Genomic DNA, 26,396 nt, shown 5'->3' on the forward strand with positions numbered 1-26,396 from the left:
CCTGAGGGTGTGTCCTCTCGCCTCGTCGCCGGTAGCCTGGGACAAGGTGCCGAGCCTCGCCGGGCGCCCCCTGAGGGCGCTCCCCGCGGGCTCCGCAGCGGCAGCGACCGCCGGGCTGCGGCTGAACCCCGGCGGGGGCGGCTCCGAGCCGCCCTGGGGCCCACCAGCAGGCAGCGGGGACCAGTGCTCATCCTTGAGTATCATCCCTGAGCCGTCACTGTTCAGCCCCTCAGGAACCCCAGGGACATATGTTCCCACATGGGAGTGCACCGTCAGCCCTAAAATACCTGTCATCACCATCCTTGTTTGTAGGCCATGAACTTGTCAAAGCAAGCTGCCGCCCTTACAGCAACAGCGAGTTGTTCTGGAGGCCGTGGAATCTACAGTTCCTGCCTTCCCCAAACAACCTGTGCCCAGGTAATGCTCCCAAAGTCCCACCCCGTCCCGCACCATTGAACTCCCCTGCATAAGACACAGAGCACACCGTGTTTCAGGCCAAGTACAAGGTTCTCAAGCTACATGAACAGAACCGTTAACTTTCAAGCATTGAATTGAGTGCTTCTACTTCACTTGAATGTGTGAAAAATGCATATTTTATGATTGGCTTTTCACAACTATTAAAATTAATATTATATGTGTTGTGTTAGAAAGTAATGCTGTATTAATTCTCTTAAGTAGTGTGGTAAATATAGTTTTAGGTTATAACAAAAATGTTAAAATAGAAACTATGCTATGTAGGATCCTTTTTTTCTCTAAAGAAAGGACTCGCACTGAGATAGCAGTCACAGGACACCTAAATCTTTCAGAGAAAGGGAATTTATTGCTCCATTATCAGGAGAAACAATCTTCTTCCTGCCTAGCACAGCCAGGATGACACTGTTAGGCTTATGAGGAAGAAGTTGACACTGACCAGACAGAATCCTGTATTTGAATGGAATTTATGCATCATGTATGAGGTGTATGAATATGCAACAGGCTATTGCTTTTAAGGGCTAATCCTTTGTTAACGGGTGTCCTTTTTCAGGTTTCTGCTGCCCAGAAAAAGGTACCCAGATGTCCATAACTCTTTGTTTCTATTGTCTCATATTGTCCTAATTCAAATTGTCCTAATTATTATTAATCTAATTGTATTACTATTTTTATAACTATTTTATTACTATTAAACTTTTAAAATTTTAAAAACAAGTGATTGGCATTTTTCACAAATGGATGTAATGTCTGTGAGACATCTATTTTCTATCAGGTTTGGCTGAAATTGAGAAACAGGATCAAAGACAATGGGATGAGCGAACAGAGGAACAGGCAGCAAAGCTGCATAAGCCTTGTTTTCCTAGGAAGCCAATTAAAAATATTAAAAGTGTTTTGAAGACTTCTTCAGAATGTGGCTGCAAAGGTTTATAATGTGTGTCATGAAGGTAATAAATGGTAATAAATTATGATAACCTGAACAGACAGGTGGGAAAAGGTTGGAAATTTTTGAGAGTAGTGTGAAGAAATGTTTTATAAACATATATGCTGAAATCTTGCCTCTATTAACTGAAGGGAATTTAGTCAGTAGGGTCAACTTCAATATGGTCACCATTGCAGCCAGAACATCTGAAAAGATGATTTCTGATTAAATAGACTTGGCCTTAAGAAGCAACTTTAGCAGAAAAAAACCCTGTGAGAGACATGGCCATATTCCAACAGGAGTTTGAAAGCAAAGAATTCCTGCCTGAGACTTAAAACACATTTGTGCTATACTCTGTCCTGGGTAACCCAAAATGTTATTGGATGCCATATCTATCTGTGCCCAAAATAGTTACTGACACTTTAAGGCCCAGCGCCACAGCCAGAAGCAGAACTGCGTGGCAGGTGGGGGTGGTGCCAATCCCTTTAAAATGTTGGAGCACCCAAGCCAAGTGCTCTTTACCCTCATGGCATTTGCTCAAGGTAGATGTTGTTTCAGATGGGTTTTTCTGGGCTCACAACAGTAGCAACCCAAAAAGCTGCATTGTACAATAAGAACCTGTTTCAGAGTGAATTTTGTAACACCTGTCAACTGTGCAAATCTTGAGCCAGTCAGGGTTGGGTCACCACACGTCAGTGCTGAGACACTGCTTCTTCCCTGCTGCTCCCTCCCAACACACCAATGGCTCAGGAATAGTAGCACCAATGCCAGCGGAGTCCAGTGGATGACAGGAGACAGAGAGACAGCAGCACCAACACCCAACGAACCAGAGCCTGACTCTGGGGCCAGAGTCACACCCTGCAAAGCCCATGATTTCTGTCTGCCACCAGAATGCTTTGTAAGCTCCTACCTTCCCAGGACACGTTTGCCACCAGCTTCCCTTCATCATTCAAACCACATTGCCAGCTGGGGGGGCCACCATCCTGGAGGGGCGGTCGCTCCACCATTTTTAAGTTTCTCTTTTTTCCGGGAGGGCCAATGAGATTTAGCAATTTTGTATCTAATGGTGATTCACTGTTATTTCTTGCCTGTTGCTGTTTCGCATGTTAGAAAAACGTTATTTTTTTCACTTACATCTACTCATATTAATTTCTCCTTATGGTGGAAATAGACTGGTTAAAACTATAAGGGGAGGTAATTCATTTCAGATTGTATACTTTTTAAATTGTCTTAAACTGAGACAAACTTATACCAGAAGGTGGACCCACAGTCACTGTTATGAATGGCCATTACGTTTTTCAAGCTATTGTTCTGGGATGAAATACAGTAATATACAACTATTCATCTGGTTTTCTGTGCTCTTATAAAACACACACACACACAAAAAAAAAGCCATATTCTTGCAAGAAATTTTCTTGGCTAGAAAAGAAAAATGAGTGTTTTGCTCCACATTGAAAAAAACTCAACAAATCTTTTTGTTCTAGGAAATCTCCCCTGAGAGCAGAATTTTATAAAGCTTGTTCAGGCAAAGTGAGCAACGGCAGCTGGAAGTCTGAACAACTGCTTATTATTTCACAAAGTTACAGTTGATACAGGTATTGGATGTGCTGCTCAGGTGTGCTGCCAATTCTCTGGTATTAAAACTTGGACCTATTTTAAAGTGTTTTCTTTCACACTTTGCTGCATCAAATGAATACTTAAAATGAATAATCAGGAGAATGAACATTAAGAACTCAACTGGGCAACCTGCTCCACCTGGACTTGCTTGACACAGGAGGTTTGACTTGTGGGCCCTGGAGACTTCTTCTACCCTGTACGAGTCTGTGTTCAGACCCTCACTGAAGAAACACAGGAAAGAGAGATTAGAAACAATAAATAATGAAGCTAACTTGACAAGGTGCTGTCAAGTGCACTATTATACAACTTTTTATCCTAATATTATTTCCAATACTAAGTAAGAATTCTAAAAAGTTGTGATTTCTCAAACATCCATTCATCTGTTATTGGTTTGCACTTGTACCCATGTCATGAATGAGTGTTTTAAAATTGTTTAAAGAATCACTGGCAAAAGTATCAGTAAAAACGGGTTTAATATAATAGATTCTATAGGCCCTCTCTACTACTTACCAGATGGTCAAGGTGCACTGAGGATAGAAAGGGGAAGGATAAAGGGGAATACAGCCCAAAGGCCCAACAGCACTTAATTTAATAGCATTTAGAACTTCAATTCAATTGAAACTAGTACTTCAATTCAACAGCACTTAACTTATAACTTAATTTAAACAACTTAAGCAGTTAAAAATCTAGGAGAGCAGCATTTCTCCCACATTTGGTATAGCACATGCACACTTGTATGCACGCAGACAAAAAGAGTGTGTGCTCTCTAGCAGGTCAGCCCCCAACCTGTGCTGGTTCTTGGGGTTCTTCCTCCCCAGGTGCAGAACTGTACACTTGCCCTCCTTGAACCTTGTTAGGTTTCTCTCTGCCCAGCTCTCCAGCCCATCAAGGTTGCACTGAAGGTCAGCACAGCCTTCACGTGGATCAGCCACTCCCCCCAGTTTTGTATCATCACCAAACTTGCTGTGGGTGCATTCGGTCCCTTCATCCAGGTCATGGACAAATAGGCTGAGTAAGACTGTACCCAGTATTGATCCCTAAGGAATGCCACTGACTACAGGCCTCTGCCTGGATTCTGCTCTGCTGGTCATGATCCTCTGAGCTCTGACATTCAGCTAGTTCTTGATCCATCTCACTGTCCAATCATTTAACCCACATTTCCTGAGCTTAACTACAAGGATGCTGTGGGACACAATGTCTACCTCAGCTGAAGGTGAGGTAGACAACATCCACTGCTCTCCCCTCATCACCCCATCCTGCCATGCCAACTCAAAAGAGCTGTAGCAACTGTAATGCATTTGGTGCAAATATGTATTTAAGGATATTTGAATATTTATTCAGAAAGCATTGGTCTATATTTCTTTAGTCCATCTCTTTTGGTATTTTGCCCTAAAGTGAGTCAAATCTGTATTCTGCCAGAGTATGGGATGGATATAGACAAAGTTCAATTGTGCTCTTATAGGAGGCCTTTAAAAGGATAATGAAAATAGTCTTGAAAATAATTAAATTTTTTTTTTCTTTAATGATGCAGTAGGATTGAATGGCACTTTGCCATGTGCAGGAGTTCATTTTAAGCCAGGAGGAACTGTTTAGTGGTCTTGTAACAGAAATATGTAGACTCTCTGGAACCACAGATCTGACTTTTCCCAGGACTAACTGTTCCTCACTCTTTTAAAAGCACTGAAGGTAAACTGAATACCTTGTGGTTTACTGAAGTTATCCAATGTTAAGTTCCCATTTGAAGAGGAATCCCATGGCAATTTTTATAATAAAATGTGGGAGCTTAGTTTGGGAAAGAAGATTTCCATTTTCTGCCTGTTGTTTTACAGTGCTATGATCTATTGTACTCCTAGTCTGTGTTTCAGAAGTACTATGTAATACGAATGTTCACTGTGGAACTTTCCATGAAGGATTTGCAAATACCAAGCAAGGGACAAATCATTGTGTGCCCCTTCTCGTAGCAGAGAAATAGAGGTAGACAAGAGAGGAGTGGTCCTGCTACAGCTGGCTAGCTAGCCCAGCCTTGTGCCCCCATATAGCTTTGGTCTGCCATATTCCAAACTTCTATCTCTTAACTCACCCAAGAAAGCCTCTGATGTTCATGGTCTTTCACATACTTTCACATCTTAAAAGTCATAATATTTAATGGCTCTTCCTTTGCCTCTCCTAAGCCACATGCTAATAATTCTATTAATACTTCCTTTTAATTGGCCTTTGTTGTAGAAGCAGTTGTAAGTATCCAATACAATATGAAAGGACAGCTATTGTGTTTTTTTTCCTCAGTGACAACTTCAGATGTAGAGAAATAGACATATTGTCAAATAAAGAGTGTCCTTAGTGGATGGATTCCTCGCTTGTTGTCTAACTCAGTGCAATGAAGGAAAACAACAAGATGCTGTGCATAGGTCTTATTTTATTTTCTGAATTTTCAAGTTTATAAAAGGCAGGAGGTGCACAGTGTAATCTTTGGAATTAAAACAACTCCAATAAGAAAATGCCCAAGCACATAGGAGCTTAGAAGGGAAAGACGCATCCTTATGCAAAAATCATGTGGGAACACAGGGTTCATTTCCCTGAGATTGGCTTCTTTGTAGTAACAACGTCTAATAAAGCAGAGGGTGAATATCTCCTCCCAGATTGATAATGATTGTAAGCAAGGGAAATACAGTGGAAGACACAATAATTTCAAATTAAACAAACTGAATCAACTTTTAGGCACAGAATTGAGAGATTGAGAGATGGTATCTTAGTTTAGGGTATAATTCAATATATATCTATCTATACTCTCCCCTTTCCTTAAGCCACAATGGGATCACTTGTAGCCATGAGCAAAGCAGCCACATGGACAAAGAAAAGACAGGAAAATGATTCACAGAGTCACTGCTTGTTTCAAGTGCATAATCTGGGGAGGAGGGGAGGAATTGGAAAGAGAGAGAAGGACACACAGACCTTAAGGAAGAGTTCATTGATCTGTTTTCCCTTAACCAGTTTTCTAGAGCAAATTTATTCCATAGGGAAAATCATATTCCGTTTAGACTGATTTATAAGGTGTAAAATGATCTGATGTCATCTGGAGCAAAACCAATCTCTCAAGAGACTATAAAATGTTCTCTGCCATTTCTCTCAAGGGATTTAAAACCATAATGTCATGCAGTGTGGTGTATGTAATTTCCTAAGAAAACTGTCAAATACGGGCACTGTGTTGCTATTTGTATCTACCACTAACTTTCACAATCCATATAAAAATACATATAACATGTTTTCTTCTTCCCCATGTACATCTGCCCTAATAGAATTATACTTGTTCACTCTGAACTGCTCATTTGGAATTTGGGGAAAAGTTAGCAGGATCATTGCAATAGTAGAGTTATTTTCAAACCACAGCAGAGCTGCCTCTGCCCTGTTACTTCTTTATCTTGGCTCTCACCTTTCTTTTATTTTCAGATTTTGTGCTCTATTTCCAAGGTTGCAATAAGAGTGTTTGCGTGGAGTTCTCTTAGACTTTGCATTTAGCTATGACTGTGACTGAGTCATAGTCCATTTTAAAAACCACAGAGTAACACAAATTAATCCAACAATGGGATTTCCACCAATCTGGTATTAATCACATTACTCAGAAAATGTAACATGTAGCCTTACCACAGGAATCCATGTGATAAATTATTTAGGTTTTTGCCTTAAAATAAATAGATAATAATTCAAACCTGTCCATTTCAGATCTTGAGGTTATGTCAAAGGCTGCCATCTTCCTGTCAACTGAAATCAACTTTATCTTCTTGAAGAGCTGCTTGTTCCACCAAATCTAGAATGAGTCTATGGCACATCTGGAACAAGAAACAATTCCTAACTCCTGACTTATGAGCAGGATTTCCACCTACTTTAAGAAATTATGTGACCTATTTGGACTCCTGGCAGAAGTCAAAGGATACTTGGGGACCAGTGAAGTATATGAGAGAACATCACCAGATCCAATTACCAAACAGAGTGTTTTAACCACCACAGGAGACATTCCTATGATGTTTTTTTTTTTTTTTTTTTTCCGGTAGTGAGTGTTTTTATGGAATCATAGAATTGTTTAGGTTGGAAAAGATCTTTAAAATCATTGAGTCCAACCACTAAACCATGTCTTAAAGTGCCACATCCACATGCCTTTTGAGTGCTTTCGTGGATGGTGATTCCACCACTTCCCTGGCCAGCCTATTTCAATACCTAACTACCCTTTCGGTGAAGAAGTTTTTCCTAAAATCCAATCTAAAAGTCCCCTGGTGCAAATGGAGACCATTTCCTTTCATCCTATTTCTTGTTACCCAGGAGAAGAGACCAACCCTCACCTGTCTCATTTCAGATAGTTGTAGAGAGACATAAGGTCTCCCCTGAGCCTCCTTTTCACCAAGATAAACACCTCCAGCTTCTTCAGCTTTTCCTAATAGCGCTTATGCTCCAGATCCTTCAACAACTCCATTGCCCTTCTCTGGACTTACTCCAGAATGCGGATATGCTCCAGAGTCAAGGCCTGTCTTGTAGTGAGAAACCCAAGACTGGACACAGCACTCAAAACTGGACACAGAACTCATTGTCCCCCTGTGCCACCTTTGCCTGGTACAGGGGGACAATCTCTGCCCTGGTACTCGTGGCTGCACCACCAGCCAATGGTCTTTTTGGCCACCTGCACACACACTGGCTTATGTTCAGCTGCTGATGACCAACACCCCTGGTCCTTTTCCTCTGTGCAGGTCTCCAGCCACTCTTCTCCAACTCCTTCATGAGGCTGTTGTGGCCCAGAGACCCAGCACCTCACCTTGCTGAATCTCACCCAGCTGGCCTTGGCCTATCAATCCATCCTGTGCAGATCCCTCTGCAGAGCCTTCCTACCCTCCAGCAAATCAGCACTCCCATCCAACTTAGCGTCATCTCTGAACTGACTGAGGGAGCGCTCAAACCACTTGTTTAGCAGGACTGGCCCCAACACTGAGTCATGGGGAACACCACTTCTGACCAGCCTCCAGCTGGACGTAGTTCTATTCACCTTCACTCTCTGACCATCCAGCCAGTTTTTAACCAGGGCAGAGTGCCCCTGTCCAAGCCATGCACAGTCAGTTTCTCCAGGAGAATGCTGTGGGGAACAGTGTCAAAGGCTTTACCGAAGTCCAGATAGACATCCACAGTCTTTTCCTTATCCATTAGGCAGGGTCATCCTGTCACAAAAGAAGATCAAGTTAGTAAATCAGGACCAGCCTTTCCTAAACCCAAACTGGCTGTGTCTGATCTCCTGGTTGCCCCATACACGCCAAGTGAAGGCATGTTCTTCACGACACTCTCTGGCACCAAGGCCAAACTGACAGGCCTATGATTCCCTGAATGTTCCTTCCAACCTTTCCTGTAGATTGGCATATTTGCCAACCTTATGTCATCTGTCACCTCATTAGTTTTCCTGGACTGCTGGTACATGACAGAAAGTGGCTTGGTGAGCTTTGCTGACAGCTGCCTCAGTAACTTTCAGTGGATCTCATCCAGCCCCATGGACTTGGGTGTGTCTAAGTGATATAACGGGTCAGTGGTCACAGCTCCTTTAATATGCAGGCTTCATTCTGATCCCCACCCCTGTCTTCCAGTTCATGAGGCTGGGGACCCAACGAACAACCTGTCTTGCTTTTAAAAACAGAGGCAAAGATGGCACTAAGTACCTCTGCCTTTTCCTCACCCTTTGTCATGTTGCATCTCCCCACATCTATGAGGTAATGAGATCCTCCTTAGCCTCCCTTTTTTTCATGGTCACCTAATCGCAGAATATGCTGAGTCAGAAGGGACTTTTAGTCTTGCACAGGACATCCCAAGAGCTATACCATGTGCTTGAGAACATTGTCCAGCACTTCTCTATGTATTTATGAAAACATTTGGTGTATTCATAAAAACATTTATGTCTTTCGCAGCAGTAGCCAGATTATTTTCTGGGCTTTGTCCTTTCTATTTCTTTCCCTGCATAACCTCACAACATCCTTCTAGTTCTCCTAAGTTGCCTTCCCCTTCCTCCAAAGGTGATATATTCTCTTTTTTACCCAGAATTCCAGCCAAAGCTTTCTGTTCAGCTAGGATAGCCTTCTTCCACATCAACTTGTCTTTTGGCACATGAGAACAGCCAGCACCCTGAAGATTTTCTTCTTTAAAAATCTGGACCTCTTTGCCATTCAGGACTGCCTCCTAAGGGACTTTGACAACCAGGCCCCTTGACAGATCTTCCTAAATCCAAGATGGCAGTTATGCTGACCCCCTTCATTTTTTTCTCTGAGAATTGAAAACTCTATCATTTCATAATCACTGTACCCAAGATTGCTTCAGACCATCATATCACCCTCTAGTTCTTTTCTGTTCACAAACAACAGGTCCAACAGGTGCCTTCTCTTCGCTGACTTGCTATGTCAGAAAATAGTCTTACACATACTCCAGGAACTTCCTGGATTGTTTTCCCTCTCTGCTATATTGTATTGACAGTAGGCATCTGGAAAGCTGAAGTTCCCCTAGAGAGGAAGGGCAAGCAATTGTGAGACTGCTTATAAAATATTTTATCTGCCATTCCCTTCTGTTTAGTGGTCTATAACAGATTCCTACCAGGATATCTGCCTTGTTATCATTCTCTCTGATTCTTGCCCAGAAACACTCAACCCCATTGTCATAATCATTGAGCTTGAGACAACCAAAACTCTTCCTAACCTACATGGCTACCTCCCCACCCCTCCTTCCTCACCCATCCCTTCTGAAAAGTTTACAGCCATCTATCACAGCACTCCAGTTGTGCAAGTTGTCCCAGCATGTTTCATTGATGGTGACTGTGTCACAGCATTCCCGCTGCACCATGGCTTCCAGCTTCTCCAGCTTGTTGCCCATGCTACCTGCATTATACCAGCTAAGGTGTCATTAGCTGAAAGGAACAAAAGAATTTTTCCAAGGTAGCAAGTCAGAAGGAAATTTTGATGTTAAGACATTCTTAGGATCTGTTCCCAAGTTTCATGTATTGGAAGGTATCTTTGTCTTGGAGCAGATGGTCTTTGTCACAGAAAATGGCCTGTGGTAAGGGAGAAAAGTGGTGCCATGTTCAAAGTTGGGAGAGCCTCCTCAAAAAGAAACAAGCACTAGGCCCAAGGAATGATTCCCCCACTAGCAGCATGCTCCTGGAAATCACCTGCAGCTGTGTGCAGCCTTCTTGCCTTCAAGATCTAGAGGGACCCTCACTCCTCAAAAAGTGTGTGAATGCCTATCATGAATGAGAATACTTACCTCATAAGAAGACTGGGTGTAAGTTATTGTATTTAAAATCTGTCATGTCTTACCTGAAGAGGAAACTTATGGAACTAAAGACACTTTTCTGTCCAGAAGGAAAAATATCCACTCTGTTTAGCCATGTAATTAATGACCAGTGGACATTTAACATGCCACATGCTGTAAAAAAATAGTGGAGACTGTACATGTTGGTTTCAGTTTTTCAGCCTGGACAGCAGGAAAGAATTGCTGAGAGAGAGTTGTTTCCACTCTCCTTCACTTAATATACAGACAAACACGGAAAGTAGTGACCTAGTTTCAAAGAACAGTGTTATCTCAAATGCCTTCTGTCTCCCCTATATAAGGAATGAATGCATCAGGATGAAGGCTCTTGGACAAGCCTACACAAAAGAAAGAGCTGTGTCACACATCTGAGTAATTGAACAAGCAGAGAAATCGGCAAAAAACCCTCATTACAAGTAAAGCAGTTCAGCTTCCCAGGGTAAGAAAATTATCTTCTCATAACAGTTTAGATACCTTCAATTTTAGAAAGTCAAGATTTAGAAAGAATTGACTAGGTGCCTCAGCAAAGCTTACAAGGATGAGGAATAAGGCAATACACACTTTTACTTGATGGGGAATGCTAAAATTTGCTAGGTAGGCAGCAATAAAAAAGCACAAGCACCTCTGCCAGGTGGTGATTTACTTTAATAAAACATGAATTTAAAAGAACAATATTCAGGCACAAAACCTAACAGAACATAATCAGTCAGGGACAAAAAATGGGAGCTCACTGATCACATCCCCAGCTTCAGTCTCAATCGTATCATAAACCCATTTCCTATTGCAGCGACATTCTGGCCCACATTTGTTCGAGTTGCATTTGGGACAAGGATAGAAGCAACCCAGGCAGTCCATTTCCAGGCAATCACAAAAATCTATGTCATTGCAAAGCAGCCTGCCATGTTTGTCATACTTCTTTGTAAATCTGTGAAAGAGAACAAAAATTATTTTCAGACAATGCTTCAATGCATTCAGACACTAAATCAAACACATGGAAAACATACGTACAAGTATTTAGTCTTTAATAAACTCACAGCAAAATGAAATACAAGCATTACACCCTAATTGCAACAGCCATTGGTACTAAAAAATGAATGCCATACTATATCAAAATTTCCTTAAAGTCACACAGAAAAATCTTGTTTTCCCAATATGGCTTTCAAGAAATCATTCTGCAAAATACAATGCTTTTATTAATTTCGTTTAGGTTCAGTGAACAGCCTACCAGCCATTTTTTAAAGTAAATCAGGTAATAAATTAGAGGTCTTACTTGGACTCATAAAAAAAATTTTGTTTCATCTGTGACATGCATGCTTTCTTTTTCTGCTGTCTAGTTTCAGGATTGAAGTCCGCTACCTGAGGTCCTGGATTTTGAAAGGCTAAGCATTTTAGTTGTTTCTCGAGTTTTTGCTATAAATGAACAACAGAAAGTTTGTAATTAGTACAATTGGAAACATATTTATCAGCTGCCAAGTGTCCTCAATGGCTTCTGAATGACATTAAAATTAATATTCCTGATAACTTATAAGATCATATTGATTGTTTAAAATGTTTGCTTGTCTGACTATTAACCAAGTATTCCTTTTACCAACTGTGATGCCTGACTGGGGATGGAACAATCATGACTCTGAACACATTACTCTGGTACAGCGGCATGGAGTTTGCAAGTTGCCATGTGAGAGGCAGAATTATGTATTTGTTCTTCATCTTCATCTAAAATGTAAAAACAAGTACTACGATTATAAGCATCTCAAATGGATTCAGTCTTATTTTCACTGTTCCCTCAGATGCCTAGAAACTATCTATGTCCAAACAATCTGAGGGCAAGAAAAATGTCTGAAGGAGCAACTAGTACAGTAAGGAAACATTTGCGCAAGCAAGAAGTATGAGAAAAAAAAACTCCAACACATAGACAGAAACAAAGAAGCTCAACTGAGCAAGGTTTTCTGAGAAATAGGAGGATGCATTTTTCTGCCAATTTTATGGAATTCATGTTTACAATTAGTTAAAACTGCTGAATACTTTTGGAAACTAAAATATAATCTCTGTATTACCATTCCATGTAGTCCACATACGTTGACAGATATTTCTAAAGTCACTGCAAACATAAGCATCATGTCAAACAATTTCCCTTTGGACAATGACTGTAAGCTTTGACACTTATCATTCATTATGTAAAGGCACAAAAATACATACAAATTTATATTTTTCTCCTGTTATGTAAATGGAGCTGCCTTGCCATCTCTTAGCTTCCCTGGAGGGTGTCATTCCCATCAGAGTTCACAGTGATTTTCCACAAACAACTGAGCCCTTTCACTGTTTCTCAGGGGAAAGCAGTGGCCATTCAGCCCAATCTGCTGATACAATGATTCAGGAATGTCCATGCACTTGAGTGCACTTTTTCCCAAGGTGGTGATGCTGTGCATCTTCAGCTGCATTCTCCTGAAAACATACAGGGCAATCTCATGTACCTTATTCAGACATGTCTGCTTTGGATTCTGGGGTAGATTTTTCAGCATCATCACCATTCATGATCATAAATAATGCAATTTGCAGTTGCAAAGGAATAATATGGTATGGTGATATTCCTTCCTCTAAGATACTCTTCTGTTTCCCTACTTACTTAGAATTGCTCTTAGCCCTTTAAATCACAAACTGCATTACAAACTTGATGCATTTCATTGTTCTTGTTACTGATATTTCCCTCTTGACTTCAGCTCTTTGTTTTTGTAATGACTGAAAAAACTGAAGGCAATTTTAAGTATCTTGATAATAAAATAGTACTGAAGAAGTCATACCACATTTTTGCGTCTTATTGAGCAGTCCTCAGCAGGAGACACATTATTTTCTGCAGATGTTTCCTGGGAAGAATAGCTTTTCTTGCAGTTTTCTTCCACGAGATCACTCATTTGACCACCCTTGTGAAATAAGCACATATTTGTTAAACATATACAACGGTATAAACAGACTTTTAATTTAATGCTTTAAGGTAAGCAGGTGATATCCACACAAGGCTTTTAGATATTCTTAATCAGCAGCAAATGCAGAACAGAATGTAGCTCAGTGACAAGCTCGATTTTAAGGCTGTATTAAACAATGCCACGAGCATGTACAAAAGCTGTATCACCGAAGGCACCCCAAGTTCGCTGCGCAGCCGCGGAGCATCGCAGGCGTTTGAGCGGCGCCGAGCTCGATAGCGCAGTGCCCGCGCCAGCCCGCAGGTGGCGCTGCCGCCCCAGCCGTGCGCGGCGCGCCCGGCGCCTGTCGCGACATTCATTCCCTGCGGATCCACGGCGCTCTTCCCGGAGACCCTAGCCAACGGAGTAAACGTAAGCTGCTTGGCTTTTGAATCTCACTCCTCTGGGAAAGACTTTTTAAAAATAAAGTACAATGTGGACGTTTTAGGTTTAACGGGAAAAAGGGCATCACTCACTCTGCTAACAAAGTACCTACGGAGGTCTATGGGCTCTGTGAATCTATCCCACAAATGATCCCACATTTGTGATCCCAAGTGATCCCACATCACCTCTCTCTGCCATCAACATAGGTTCGGCATGCATATTAGCTACCTCTTACCAACCTTGTGCGGATACTTAGTTAAAAATTTTATGCACCACTGCCTCAGACTTTTAACCGCAAACACAACCAGAAATAATTTAAGATTTCTGGAGTTCCTCCAACCCTTCCCCACATGCTACCCAATCTCCCTCATCACCTCTGAAAGGTAGCACAGTGGCCTCTATCAGTTTACCCTGTATTTCAGGACTGTTGCCCCAACCCTGCCCCAGAGAAGATCTTCATTTCAACACTGCCGAAGGACCAGCACTTATCTAAGATAAGCAGGAGTCCAAGCCTTAGGTTTCCTCTCTTGCAGCCACTTCCTGCAGGGCGACAGTCAACGTGAGAATAGAAACCACAAGGGAGTGACTTTGTATTACCTGGGGGGAATGTCTTTTAGAGAGGTGAGAGAGCCTTCAGCCAGTTTCAGAGGGGGGTTCCTGTTCTCTTCAGTTACCTGAAGAATGACAGATGCGACACAGTTCACAATGGGAGGCTTGACAGCAATTGTTTTCATTCTGGGACTTGAGTATCATTTTAGGGTTGAAAAAGGAATTCTATTACCAGGCAATTAATATGTACTGGATGGGGGAGCCTGCTTTCCTACTGGAAATTTGTTGGGGGTCTGAATAAAGAATGAAGGGCAGCACTCAAAAGAAGGCAACTATTGCTCAAGTTGGAGTCCTGGTAAGGATTTGCTTCCTACATTTCCTCTCGAGTCCAACCATACATCTAGCATTGTTAAAGCTCTTTATGAGTACGCATGATTGTCATCCATGCCTTTTTCTTCACAGTACACCAGGTTCAGGAGCAGAAAAGCCATCAGCAGCTACCAGTGTAAGCATGGAGAGCTTCCATGTGTCCTGTGGCAGTGTAAAAATTTGACTGCTTTGACAACTAAGTCCTAACAGTTATCTAGAACCTAACACACAAAATCAGAGACCTCATTTTAAATACTAGCAGGAAAGAACACGCATCTTGTTCCACAGATGTGTTTCAAATGCCTTTGCACCTCAGCAAAAATATCCTATGCAGAGAATGTAGCAGACTTCTGCCTCCACATACAAATATTTTAAGTAGATAATGTTAAATTTAAATCTCCAGGAGAGATAACAAAAAATGTATAACAAAGTGAGCAGGACTGATTGTCCTCCACAGTGTGTTCTGAGTATAGATGGAAATGAGGGAGACACAGACACCCACTATGAAGTCTGCAGAACCTAATTATACAAAGGAAAGTATTCTTGGTCCTGAAACAGATTTTTTTCTTCTACTGTTTTTAGTTTGACTGTAGTGATAATCTGGAGGCAATGCATTGAACACCATTCTCTTCCATAAAAATTTCAACTCTGAGGATAACCACCAATTGCACTCTTCCTCCTCCAAAACCTGTGTTCTCCCATGCTTTTTGAATACAGCAAGTACTTTTCTGGAGATGATCACCCACAGCTGAACATCCCATTGTGGCTACAGTGTATGGCTAAGAACCGGCAATTTCAGCACAGAGCCTTGAAACAATTGACCAGGCCAAAAACAGAGTAAGGGAGGAAGAAAATCAGAAGTTGTGTTATATTTACAGTATTATCCATGACACAGATGTTTCTGCTCAGAGAACAATTTCAGAAGTTGTTGGGATTTGGAAGGAATTACATTTGTTTATGATTCTCATAAAAGAAATATTTTCCTATATCTGTTTTTTCAAGAATTTAATATTTGTGTTTATGCTCCCTGCAGATTACACAGCTACGTGCTTCAGCTGGTGTGAAATGTGGTGACCAGCATCCCAGACACTTCAGGCTGTTTGATCTCAGCAGCCTAAAGCTAGTGTCTCTGCAGGGATTGCCAGAGTGATTTCACATTGTTTTCAGGTAGTATTTGTTTGTGCCATTAGAGAGGTTCTGGCTGAGATATGTGAGCATGTTCATCACCTTCACCAGGGCAAGACGAGATGCTGTCCCTGTGCCTTTAATCCCCCTGTGCACACACAGATTAGACAGACCTATTGCAAAGTCCCACATTTCTCACAGCCTAACTCTGCAGAGATGTCTGTGAGCTCAGGAACCAGCAGTCAATTTTGTGGCACATTCAGGTACACATCTTGGAATTCTATGGACATCTGATGCCAGTCAAATTAAGAATAGGAATAAATTAATCTTTCTCAGATCAACTATGGACTGAACTGTAAAGCTGTGGGAAGACCACTTGGCATCTATTCTGCACATTCTCTCACAGCTGTAAATGTGCACATGTGTTCAGGGGACAGCCTTAAAGCCAGGTAGGAAACACAGGCCAGATGAAGAAACAGAAATCATCTCTTGTAACTCAGCTGGTGTACCAGAACCCTGACAAACATGGTGACAGTACAATGGTCTATTCTTTAACAGGGGTCTGGAGGAGCAAATACATCCCTCTCCAAGCAAAGTAACCATAAATCCTCATTAGTTCTCCCTCCCAAACCCAGATATTTTCTGCTGCATCTGGAAGTGAGGGCTCCTGTAGCTGAACTTAAACAGTTAATTATAATATCATGTGCAATTTCTGGTTGTCATACAATTGGCAGAAGAGATCTGCCAGGTACTTACCTACCTTCTGAAAACCTGTGGTTCTGAAGGGTGTATGTTCAGTTCAGAGCAGACAGCAAGAGAGCAAGGAGGGTCCCCGTAATCTTAAAGTGTACTTACCAAAGAAAGGAGGGGAATGGCACAGCCTGCATTTACTGCTGCACAATTCTTCTGATACTGAAAGTATGACATCAGCCCCAGAGAGACTGAAACAGAAGACAAATAATCAAAATAGTGCTCCCCAGAGAAGCAGGCTGAAGACAGTGCCAGGTAACTGTCTTAAAGGACCTCACACTTTCTGTCTCATTAATTATGGCTTTTACATAGTACTGAGCACAAAGAGTGGGAATAAAGAAATTGGATAAACTGGGATGAGAGTTCTAATTTCTAATTTGCATCTGTGAACAACAGAGCAAATGTATTTCTTAGAGCTTTTTTTTAAGGTAAGTAAAGAAAAATAGCTTGTAATAAACTACTGCATTTTTTATTTTAAAAATATTTAAAAGTGATGCATTTTAGGATGTGGATGCAGTAAAGAAATATTTTACCATTTTAGATAAAATGTTCTTGATTTGATTCACTGTTTCCAGAAGTCAAAAATAAATATGCTCCCCAGTTCCTGAAGTGATGTGCAACCTCATGATTCAGCTTGCTGCCTTTCAAAGTTATTTGTTGCACTACTGCAGACAACTCAGCCTTCTCCTGATACCTTCAGATGCCAATTTTCAGCATGCTGTAATCACTAATGGCTTTCATTATTCTTCTCTACAACACAGCTAAACCCTAAGCATCTGAAACTGTCAAGTCTTACAAATTGTCCTTTTGTGGCTTAGACAAATAGCCCAACACATCTTTTTATCTTAATCACCTGTATCCACCCATTCTCTGAGGTAGTTTATAATCCAGATGAAGGCAAGTAGATTTTTTTATTTACCATATTTTTCTTTCCCTCCAAACATTTTTAAACCCAGAAGTTGATACATAATTCAAGTAGCAGACCTTAGCTAGGTGATGCAAATGCTGCTACACATGTATTCACGAACACATGTATTCACATGTATATGTGTATTAATTTTGCTTCACAGAGTGGTTTTGGGGGGTTTTGTTGTGAAAAATAAATCAGAAATCACTCCAGGGGAAAAAAAATCACAGTATCCTGGGTACAAACAAAAACCAAAAAACCTACAACCAGTTTTATTCTTGTAATTTTTCCAAGGTTCTTCTTTCTCCATATTCTACTTGATGAAGAAAACAGAATTTAACTCTATCAGTATAAAAATTGTAATTAAACCATCTTATGCTTAATATCTCTTTCCACTTTGCTAATTATACTTGTGTACCTGAACTTTTTCTGAATTGCTTGTGCATGAGTTGTATTTGTTTATTATGGAATATGTGGTAACATGTAGCTGGCAATCTGCTCAGAAAAACTACTGCGTGTGTGTCAGGCTATAAGGATGTAAACATAGGAGGATTAAAATCTTAGGTGACACTTAGAGAGATTGATTTCAGAGGTGAAACTCCTATGGGTTCCTCTAGGGACAAGTTTTCTCTGCCATGAGCACGGGACTGTAAATACACCTGGGTAGATACAATACAAATGTCCCTGCCTGGGCAGAGGGAGAAGCAGGGAAGCTGATGTCTTAAATTTCTCTTGAGCTTTTGGGTCAGGCTGATTGCTCCTCGAATCCCCCCAACACACTCTGCCTGCAATGTGCTCAGTAGGACCTACAGCAAGACAAATGGGGCAGCTGAAAAAGAAAATAACCATGTTTTTCAGTGTAATCAATTAATCTGTGATGCTCTTGTCCTGTTGCAAACATTTCTTCAGATCTCTATTATTTAATTGTTAAAATTTTGACAGAGTGCTGTTCCTCCCATTTTATAATTAAATTTCCCCTTCCCTCCTACTCCCCTCTTTACCCTCATTTTTTCCAAACAACAATGTTTATCAGGTCTTTCTGTCTCTTCCTGCATGTTCAAATTGGCAACAGTCACTGGAAGGATGGGGTGGGGTGGAAGGGGCAGAACAGACGGGGGAAGTACATCAATGTCCGTATGATGGATGAATATGATTCGTGCTAACAATTGCAACTACATTGATATTTTAGAAAATATTTGTTAAAAAGTAATAGAGGAAAAGGACATGTAATTAGTGTTATGAAACAGACGTTCTCAGATGTTCATGAGAGAATAGGATACAGGACGTAGTTTGAGATAAGTAAAATCCCAAAATGGAATAGGCCTCAGGATAATTAGAGAATTGGCCTTGAAATGGACAAAATTGAAATGATTCCAGGTATCTATTAAATAATAAGGCTTACTTTTGGAATATAATGCTGGCTTCTATAACACAAGACTTGGGGCGCATATGTAACCTGTGGGGTTGTTCAAAGGACCGTGACAATGATGAGAAGCCTTGGTCAGAAGCGACTGCCAAAAAGCCAAAAGACCCCTTTGCAACTACTGGAGCATGAGCTGTGGAGTATAGTGATGTAGACTTTAAGAATCGAAAATAGGAGGAAATTTACAGGAAAATACTGATGAATATGTATTAGCATACAGTATATAAGTTGTGTTTGGACTCCTGTGCTTTTTGTATGGGAGGCAGGGTGAGAAAACCTCCCCCGTACCCTGACTTGTTTTGCGTATACTTTATCTGAACCACTGCCAAATTTCTTTTTGTACCTTCTTGATTATATTTGATTGTATTCATTTTATATAAAATTGCCGCTCAATTAAAATTGCTGCTAAAATTCTAATTTTGTTGTTTATTAAATTAGACATATAGAACTTCATTCATAACATCTGGGAGATGATTCTACGGGCCAAGATGTCCAGAAGAGAACAGGCAAGAATTGTGCGAGGCACGAGGGGAGAGCAAACCAGCTCCCCCTTTTCCAGAGAAGGTTGCAAATCCTCCTTGCCGATCGGCCCGGCTCTGCAGCTGCGGACGACCCCTCAAAGCTCCGTCTCCCACAGGCAAACCGACCCAGCCGTGGCACCGAGCCTAGAGCAGAGGTGCGATCGTATCGCCGCCGTGTCCCCAGAGCTTCCTGGGCACGGCGGGCACGCGCCACGTCCCCGGGCCCCAGGGCGCGGGGCAGCCGCCGGAGCTCCCCGCCCGGCCCCGCTCCCGCCGCGCCGCCCCGATCGCTCGCACCTTGCGAGAGCGGCCCCAGCGCCGCTGCCTGCCGGGCACAGCCCGCGGAGGGAAGGGCCCTGCGAGCAGAGGAGCCAGGGGAAACCTCAACGGGAGGAGCAGCGGTGCCAGCGCCGAGGTGAGCGACGCCGGCGGGGAGGCTCCGGGAGAGCACCGCGGCCGGGCAGGGGGATGATGATCACTGCAGGAACTGCGGAGGGACCCCGCGCTGAAGCAGAGGAACAGTGAGGAGGAAGGAATGTCAGAAAGGAGTGGTTCGGGACTGAGCTGAATCCGCTTCCTTCCTTCCCACTAGGCTACTCTAGGAGCGGAGATGAAAGAGCTGGAATGAAGATGGGCCTGGGAAAAAGGAAGAGTGGGGGGGATGGTTAATTTTCTGTTTTGTTTCTCATTATCAGAGGCTATTTTAATGGACAACAAATATTGGGCATCTATTTTAATAGCAAAAAATCAAATTATTTTCCCCAAGTCCATTTTGCGCTGTCCTGGTTCCAGCTAGACAGTTAATTTTTGCAATAATTGCAGGGCAGGCATGTCCAGGATAGTGATGTTATGGGTGTTATTCTGTACCACCACATCATTGCCAGGGACAGGGGAACCGCAGCAATGAAAACAAAGACATACGGACCTCCTTGCTAGCTCCAAAGAAGATCGTTTATTGTAAAGAACCAAGCCTTTTTATACTTGAAACTTAACCAAAACCTAACCAAAATAGGCCCACATTTGCTGGCTGCGGCTGTGGTGTCGCCGTTCATGCGTTGCTCTACCCAGTGAGCTCTCCTGATGCAGTGCCGGAGTTTCTCCATTAGCTCCCGGCCGTGCACCAGGAGTGGGCTGTTCCCAGAAAGCAGCACAGTCCAGGATACAGCTGTAGGGCTTCAGCGTCAATAGCTCAGCGTTGAAGGCAGGGGCAAGAATGAGGGAGAGGTCTTTTGTAAAGGTGCCAAAGGGACACGTCCTACCCAGGATCCAGGACCACAAGACGCAGAACGCAGCTCTGCAGGGATTCTTATAGAGGGAAGGTCTCAGGGGAGGGTACAAATTCTTAGCCAATATGAAAAGTGACCGGGAGGAGCATTAGGCAGGGTTCGCAACACTCAGGGGGTTAACACAGGGGAGGGGAAGAGTTCAAACAGGCCAATGGGGTTTCGGGTATTGGGGGATTACCAGAGCAGGGGGCAGGTACAACCTTTAGAAGGAGGAGGGGCAGAGAACGTTCTACAACAAGGGGAAAGTCTTATGGTAAGATTGACAGCTAGGTGCGAGGTGCGACTCAGACTAAACCAACAACGCAGGGGGGAAAAGAAACAAACCCTTGGGGATAAAAACACACCACAACACTCTCTGATCACGTGGTGTCCCCGTGTCTCCCAAACTGATCGGTGCCTCACACAGGAGGTCACTATCAACACACTCATCCTGATGCCATGATAAGTCTGACCTAGAGCAGAGGCTAGACAGAGTTAAAGAATAAAGTAGGCATTTACTAAAAGGCCTCAATGGATACACTTTGGGCAGTACAAGAGCCTGGCCAGGGTTACAGCCAAGATGAACCCAGAATAGTCACAAAGTAGAAGACCAGTCACAAGGTCTCGCATATTTATAAGTTTTGGTCCATCTGCATAATGGAGCTAATTGTCCAGATACAGCCCCAGGTTATGAACTTCCATCCTCCTTGTTTGTCTCTTTTCGATTAACCATTGTTTATACTTTTTGGGCTAGGAGCTTATACCAGTTGTCCCTGGTCCCACGGAAAGGATTGTTCTGTCCACCTACTGTATGAAGAGAATCCATGCCAACACTTAACATGAAGCTCAGAGCTACACAGTAAAGCAGCACAGAATCTGAAAAATAGGAAAACTAAAACTTAAGGCATAATTTCCTCACTTTAGAGGCTCGACAAGCCCTTCACCTTTACCCACAGCTGAGCCCTTCCCAGCATGCATTCTGGTGAGCAAAAGTGAACAGAACAGGATTTAACAAAGGTGAAAAAGGTCTTTATTCCATAAGGCTTTTCTTATTTCCCACAGGGAAGGGGGTCTTTTCTGAAGAGGTCCCTTACAGGGCCAATGGAAGGACAGGTCAGTCATAAGTATTGTTCCTGTTACTGTTGTTTTCATATCTCATTGCTGTTTGCAGTCAGTCGTTCATATCTCAACCTGTAATACTTGCCTCTTGTGCCTCCTCTCCTCTCCATCAAGCTGCAGAGGGAGGAGGAAGGAGAGAGTGAATAGGTAGCACATGGTTTGGAGTCTCAGTGGGAGCACTAAACTGGGGAGTGCCATTCCTTAACTGCAACATGATCCTGATGATAGGCAGTAAGTGATCTCCCTGTCTTTCTCTCAACATGTGTGCTTTTTCACCTCATATTCTTCCTGCATCACAGTGGGTATCCCACAGCCAGCCAAGGTCAGCCTCTCCCTCTGCCTGCTCAGGTCCTTGTCTCGTCCCATCACAAAGCAGGACAAATAGTGACCCCCCAAAGACCAGAGCTTGCAGCCCCTCTGATGCAGGGAAGGTTTCCACAACTTAAAGAACCACAGCAGCAACAGTGGTTTTATTGAAGTAAGATATTGTGAAAGTGAAACTTATCAAATGGTTGTTTAACAGTAGGTTCATTCTGTTATTTACTGTGCAGAAGATATAGTAATGATTCAAAGTTACCAATTCACAGTCTTCGTGCGCTATGATACAAGGTTATGCATGATGTTGCTCACTTCCCAATTGCCTTGGACTGAAAGACAGGTGTCTGCTAGGGAAGGCAGGAGCCTCCCTTGGAATGGAGATTGTGAACCTCGTCCCTCCAAATTATTATAATTTTGAGATTAAGGGGCGCTCAGGTGAAGATATGAGGATAGGGATAACAGTTCTTTACTAGTGTGTATAACAAAAACAACAGAAGAGAGCAGGCAGAGAGTTGAGAGAAGGCTCACACAGGCTGTCTTATTTATGGGATAAAGGAGTTGGGTCACAGTCAAATTACAAGTGATGGAAAAGGTGAAGGTGAGATTCCTTGTGCCCCCTTTATTCCTTAACAAATGAGTCTGCTGTTCTTGTGTTAGTCACATATTTCCAGTTCCAGTTTCCAAGTTTATGGCATCAATGCTCACCATGCCAACCTTTTCCTGCATGGGCTACCAGAGAACAAGTTGGAACTAGAGAAGTTTTAACCTGGTCATGGTCTAGACCTTTGCTTCCTTTGGTGTCTGAACCAAAGTGCCATTAGTTTGGCCAAGAGGCTGGGTCCAGACATCACAGCTGGCTCTGGAGGAGCCCCTGCACCTCTGAGCCAGGGGATGCAGAGATGACAGCTCTCTTTATCTTTTGTGAGTCACTGCACAGCAGGAATATGGCAAGGCCCTATGAACTCAGTTCATTTTTTGACATTTTAGCCCATATCCCCTTTCACTACCCTATACTCACTCTTCTGGGACTTCCAGCAACCCTGAAAGAAGCCACAGGCTGCTCCACCCATCTCATCAATGTGCCATCAGTGCAGCCAGATGGCATGGGGTTTGTGCCAGGCCCCACAACCAGCTGCCTTCTCCTCACTTGCCTGGGAGGTTTCTTGAGGTGCCAGGAGGGAAAGGGGGCACAGCCACCAGTGGGGAAGCAAGATATCTGTGCCAGGAGGTGCAGAGGAGAAGTTGGCTGGTCCTCTTGAACCTTGGCTTAAGCAACTCTGAAGTCTCCCTCTCCACTGGGCTTGGTGTGCATTCTTGCCAGCTCACGAGTCTGCTGCCCTGTCACACATACATACAGTATGGGCAGGGTAAGTGTAGCTTTGTGACTTCCTCACTCTCAAGGCAGAGAGCAGGACTTAAAACAAAAAGCTGGTCTTTTCACATCATGTCTACTTTTTTCCCCCACTCAGGGCCTACTGAATGCATCCTATCTATCAATGACACACAGCTATTTTTATTGGAAATTGCCCCATACATGCACACCTTCACAACTACAGGCCCCATAACACCTACACAGTCTGCATAAGTACTATCAAAGTTCATTTTCTGATGTCTTCATATTAATTTCCAACAAAATTTCTTTCACCCCAATTTTCTGTTCAATAAAGCAGCTTTCCCAACTTTCCCTGGATTCATCCCATGCACCTCTTCTTCCCTGCTGTATTTCCCAGTTGTCACTCCAAACCTCTGCACTCAGCTTGTACTCAACAGCAGCAAGAGCTGCCACTGATACATGCCAGCAAGTGCAAATGTGTGGATTCTGGAAGAGTTTCAGATCTGCTCCTACTCAGGCAGCTTGCCTCGCAATCACCTTCACCATTCTGCCTCTTCCATGAAAACTGTGCTGAAATTCTGAAATATAGATTGTCACTGGGAGGGAGACTTAAGTCAGCAGCCATTATTTGAAAATATCTTCTTGTTTTAAATTCTTCTAGTAATTTTTACACATTGGTGGTTCAAATTAAAAGTTTTGTTCAGTAGGATGAAGAAAAAAGTGACAAAAGCATGAAAGACTGGTTAGAAAGGCAGTGTGGTTGCTCATAGTTGGAGAGAAATGGTTCGAACCTGCTGGGCATAGGGTGAAGTTATGGGATGTTTCTTGAGCTTTGCTTAACCCGCATGATGAGACCTACAGTGCCGGTGATTAACTACTGGAAATCACAGAAATTGCTGATGCAAAACAGCTTCAGTAGTGGCACAGGTTCCCCAGGAAAGCGGTGGACTTCCCATCCCTGCAGGTGTTCAAGGCCAGGCTGGACAGTGCTTTGAAGAACCTAGTCTGGTGGAAGATGTCCCATGCTATGACAGGGGTATTGGAACTATATCATCTTTAAGGTCCCTTACAAACCATCCTAAAGATTCTATGATAAAACCTCTGTAGTTCACCACAGCCTTGACAACTTTCCCTGCTCTCTCAGTCAAATTGAAGAAGACTTCCAAGAATACATGCATTTTTCTTTGGTATTACCCTTAACTAGATCAAATGCTAAGAGGTCAATTGTTTCCAGCACAAACTTGTATCATCCATATGGGTAATTTCCATGCAGTAAAGGGCTTCTCAAGCACTCTCAAAATAGTTTGAATTTTTCTTTGCAGCCACAGAAAGCAGAGGAAATTCAGTACAGTCATCATGGCAGCATTTTTCCTAAATGTATTTAGAGGGTACCAGTGAAAAATCCTTTGTATTAACATGTGTGGAGTTTACTCTTGTCTTTTCATAGATCAGTATTCTGATTTATTTTGTCTCCTGCATTCCCATGTAACAGTGTTTCCTGATCCATAACATGTTAACTGATCATCAGTACTGTAATTTTGTCACAATACTGTTACCCTACAAATAAATTATTTGCATGGACTGAGGATCCCATGATTTTTTTAAGCACAAGTTATTATGGTTTGCTAATTCTAATGGGCTGAATTCTGCCTGTCACCTCCAAAATGTTATGTAATCAAGGTGACTAACCTTGTATCTACAGCAAAGGAAGTTGGAGTCTGTGATTCTGATGGGTCCCTTCGGACTCAGTGTATTCAGTGATTGTGTGATCAGCGAGCACCTCAGTGCAGTTAGAACAGTGATGTTCCAGAAGAGTTAGTTTAGGCTAGACTTTGCACACTGGTGCCATGGACAAAATGACCATCAAATGTCACACACGTCATCTCCAAGATAAATTTTATCCAAAATAATCCAGTTCACACACTCCAAGACCATTCTGGGGGCTGAAGCATGCTAAATAGAGATGACTAGCCGGGTCTCTTCAGAAGCATCTCCTAATCAAACACAAATGTGTGTGTGTTTGACACCTTAAATACAGATCTGCTGAGAAAAAACAAAGTTTAAATGACAAGGCATCAATTTCTTAATTAAAATTACAATTTGAGGATTCTGTAGTCCTTTCCTCCATACAAGTCTGAAGTAATTCTGAAGCTTATGTTTCACAGAACTGTTCTAAACTATTGTCCTCTTTGCAATTTAAGAACATAGAAGTGGAGACAGACAGGTTATAGACCACTGTACAAATGAAACAAAACAGAATATAAACTTTTTCAGCTTCCTTATGTTTTTTTGCCACAAATATGCAGCACATCTTTCATTTGAATATTCAGAAGAAAACCCCCAAAGTATTCAAGACTCTATCTATATGTTAGATTATTAGCAATGCATCCCTAAGACCTCATTCAGGGGCAAATTAATTTAGATATAAGATGCAAATATGTTTATACCCTCTTTTACTAAATCCTTGATTTCTTTTTTGAATCATTTTATCCAGACTTTACAGTGGAAAGACAACCACAGCACTCATAAAAATGTGCTTTACGTTTAATTACAGCATATAATGAATACCAATATGATAGTGAATCACATGTAATATGCTGGAAATTGTTTTCCAAGTCAATCATCTATGTTTTTCTCTAGCCAGTTGGCAATTTTGATTAGCAGTTTTCTCCTTTCAATATTTTCAAGTTTTGCAGATTCCAGTAGCATAGTGATAGCCTCTCTCTCATCCTCTTCCAAAGTAGCATTATAAAAAACCTGCAACTGAAGAAATAAACATGGGCTTAGTTCACACATAACTTCACTTGCAGCAAGCAACTGTGTGCCTGACAGATGCTTTAGACAGAACTGCACAGAAAAGGGGCAGATGACAGAGACTGAAGAGGGGGTGGGGCAAGGTTACTGATTCACACTAACGTGGGAAAGCTCCTTACATATCACGAAGGTGCCCTTTTGCTGTTCCTCTAAAAACCCTTTCAAATGCAGCCAACTTCACTGGTACTGGTGGTACCACACTGTCTAGGACTAGTTGGGTGGAAGAATCCTCTTGTGC

The 26,396-nt window shown here is 42.3% G+C and overlaps 2 protein-coding genes across 2 annotated transcripts in view; both read right to left on the bottom strand.

The window, feature by feature from the left end:
• Nucleotides 1-10,979: 10,979 nt before the first annotated feature.
• ARL14EPL (ADP ribosylation factor like GTPase 14 effector protein like) lies at nt 10,980-19,798 on the bottom strand. The gene is made up of 6 exons (XM_030969174.1): nt 19,607-19,798; nt 16,564-16,649; nt 14,263-14,339; nt 13,123-13,242; nt 11,595-11,734; nt 10,980-11,249 (listed from the first exon to the last, which is right to left on the bottom strand). Exons 4-6 carry the CDS (start codon nt 13,231-13,233, stop codon nt 11,027-11,029), a joined length of 474 nt encoding a protein of 157 aa, XP_030825034.1. The 5' UTR covers nt 13,234-13,242; nt 14,263-14,339; nt 16,564-16,649; nt 19,607-19,798; the 3' UTR covers nt 10,980-11,026.
• A 5,891-nt stretch (nt 19,799-25,689) lies between these two features.
• The window catches only part of LVRN (laeverin), a 33,747-nt gene continuing 33,040 nt past the window's right edge, over nt 25,690-26,396 (bottom strand). The window contains 1 exon segment of the mRNA XM_030968585.1: nt 25,690-26,107. Coding sequence (XP_030824445.1) covers nt 25,961-26,107 — 147 coding nt within the window. The 3' untranslated portion in view covers nt 25,690-25,960.

The sequence above is a fragment of the Camarhynchus parvulus genome, chromosome Z, assembly GCF_901933205.1.
Source record: "Camarhynchus parvulus chromosome Z, STF_HiC, whole genome shotgun sequence".
Lineage (NCBI taxonomy): Eukaryota > Metazoa > Chordata > Aves > Passeriformes > Thraupidae > Camarhynchus > Camarhynchus parvulus.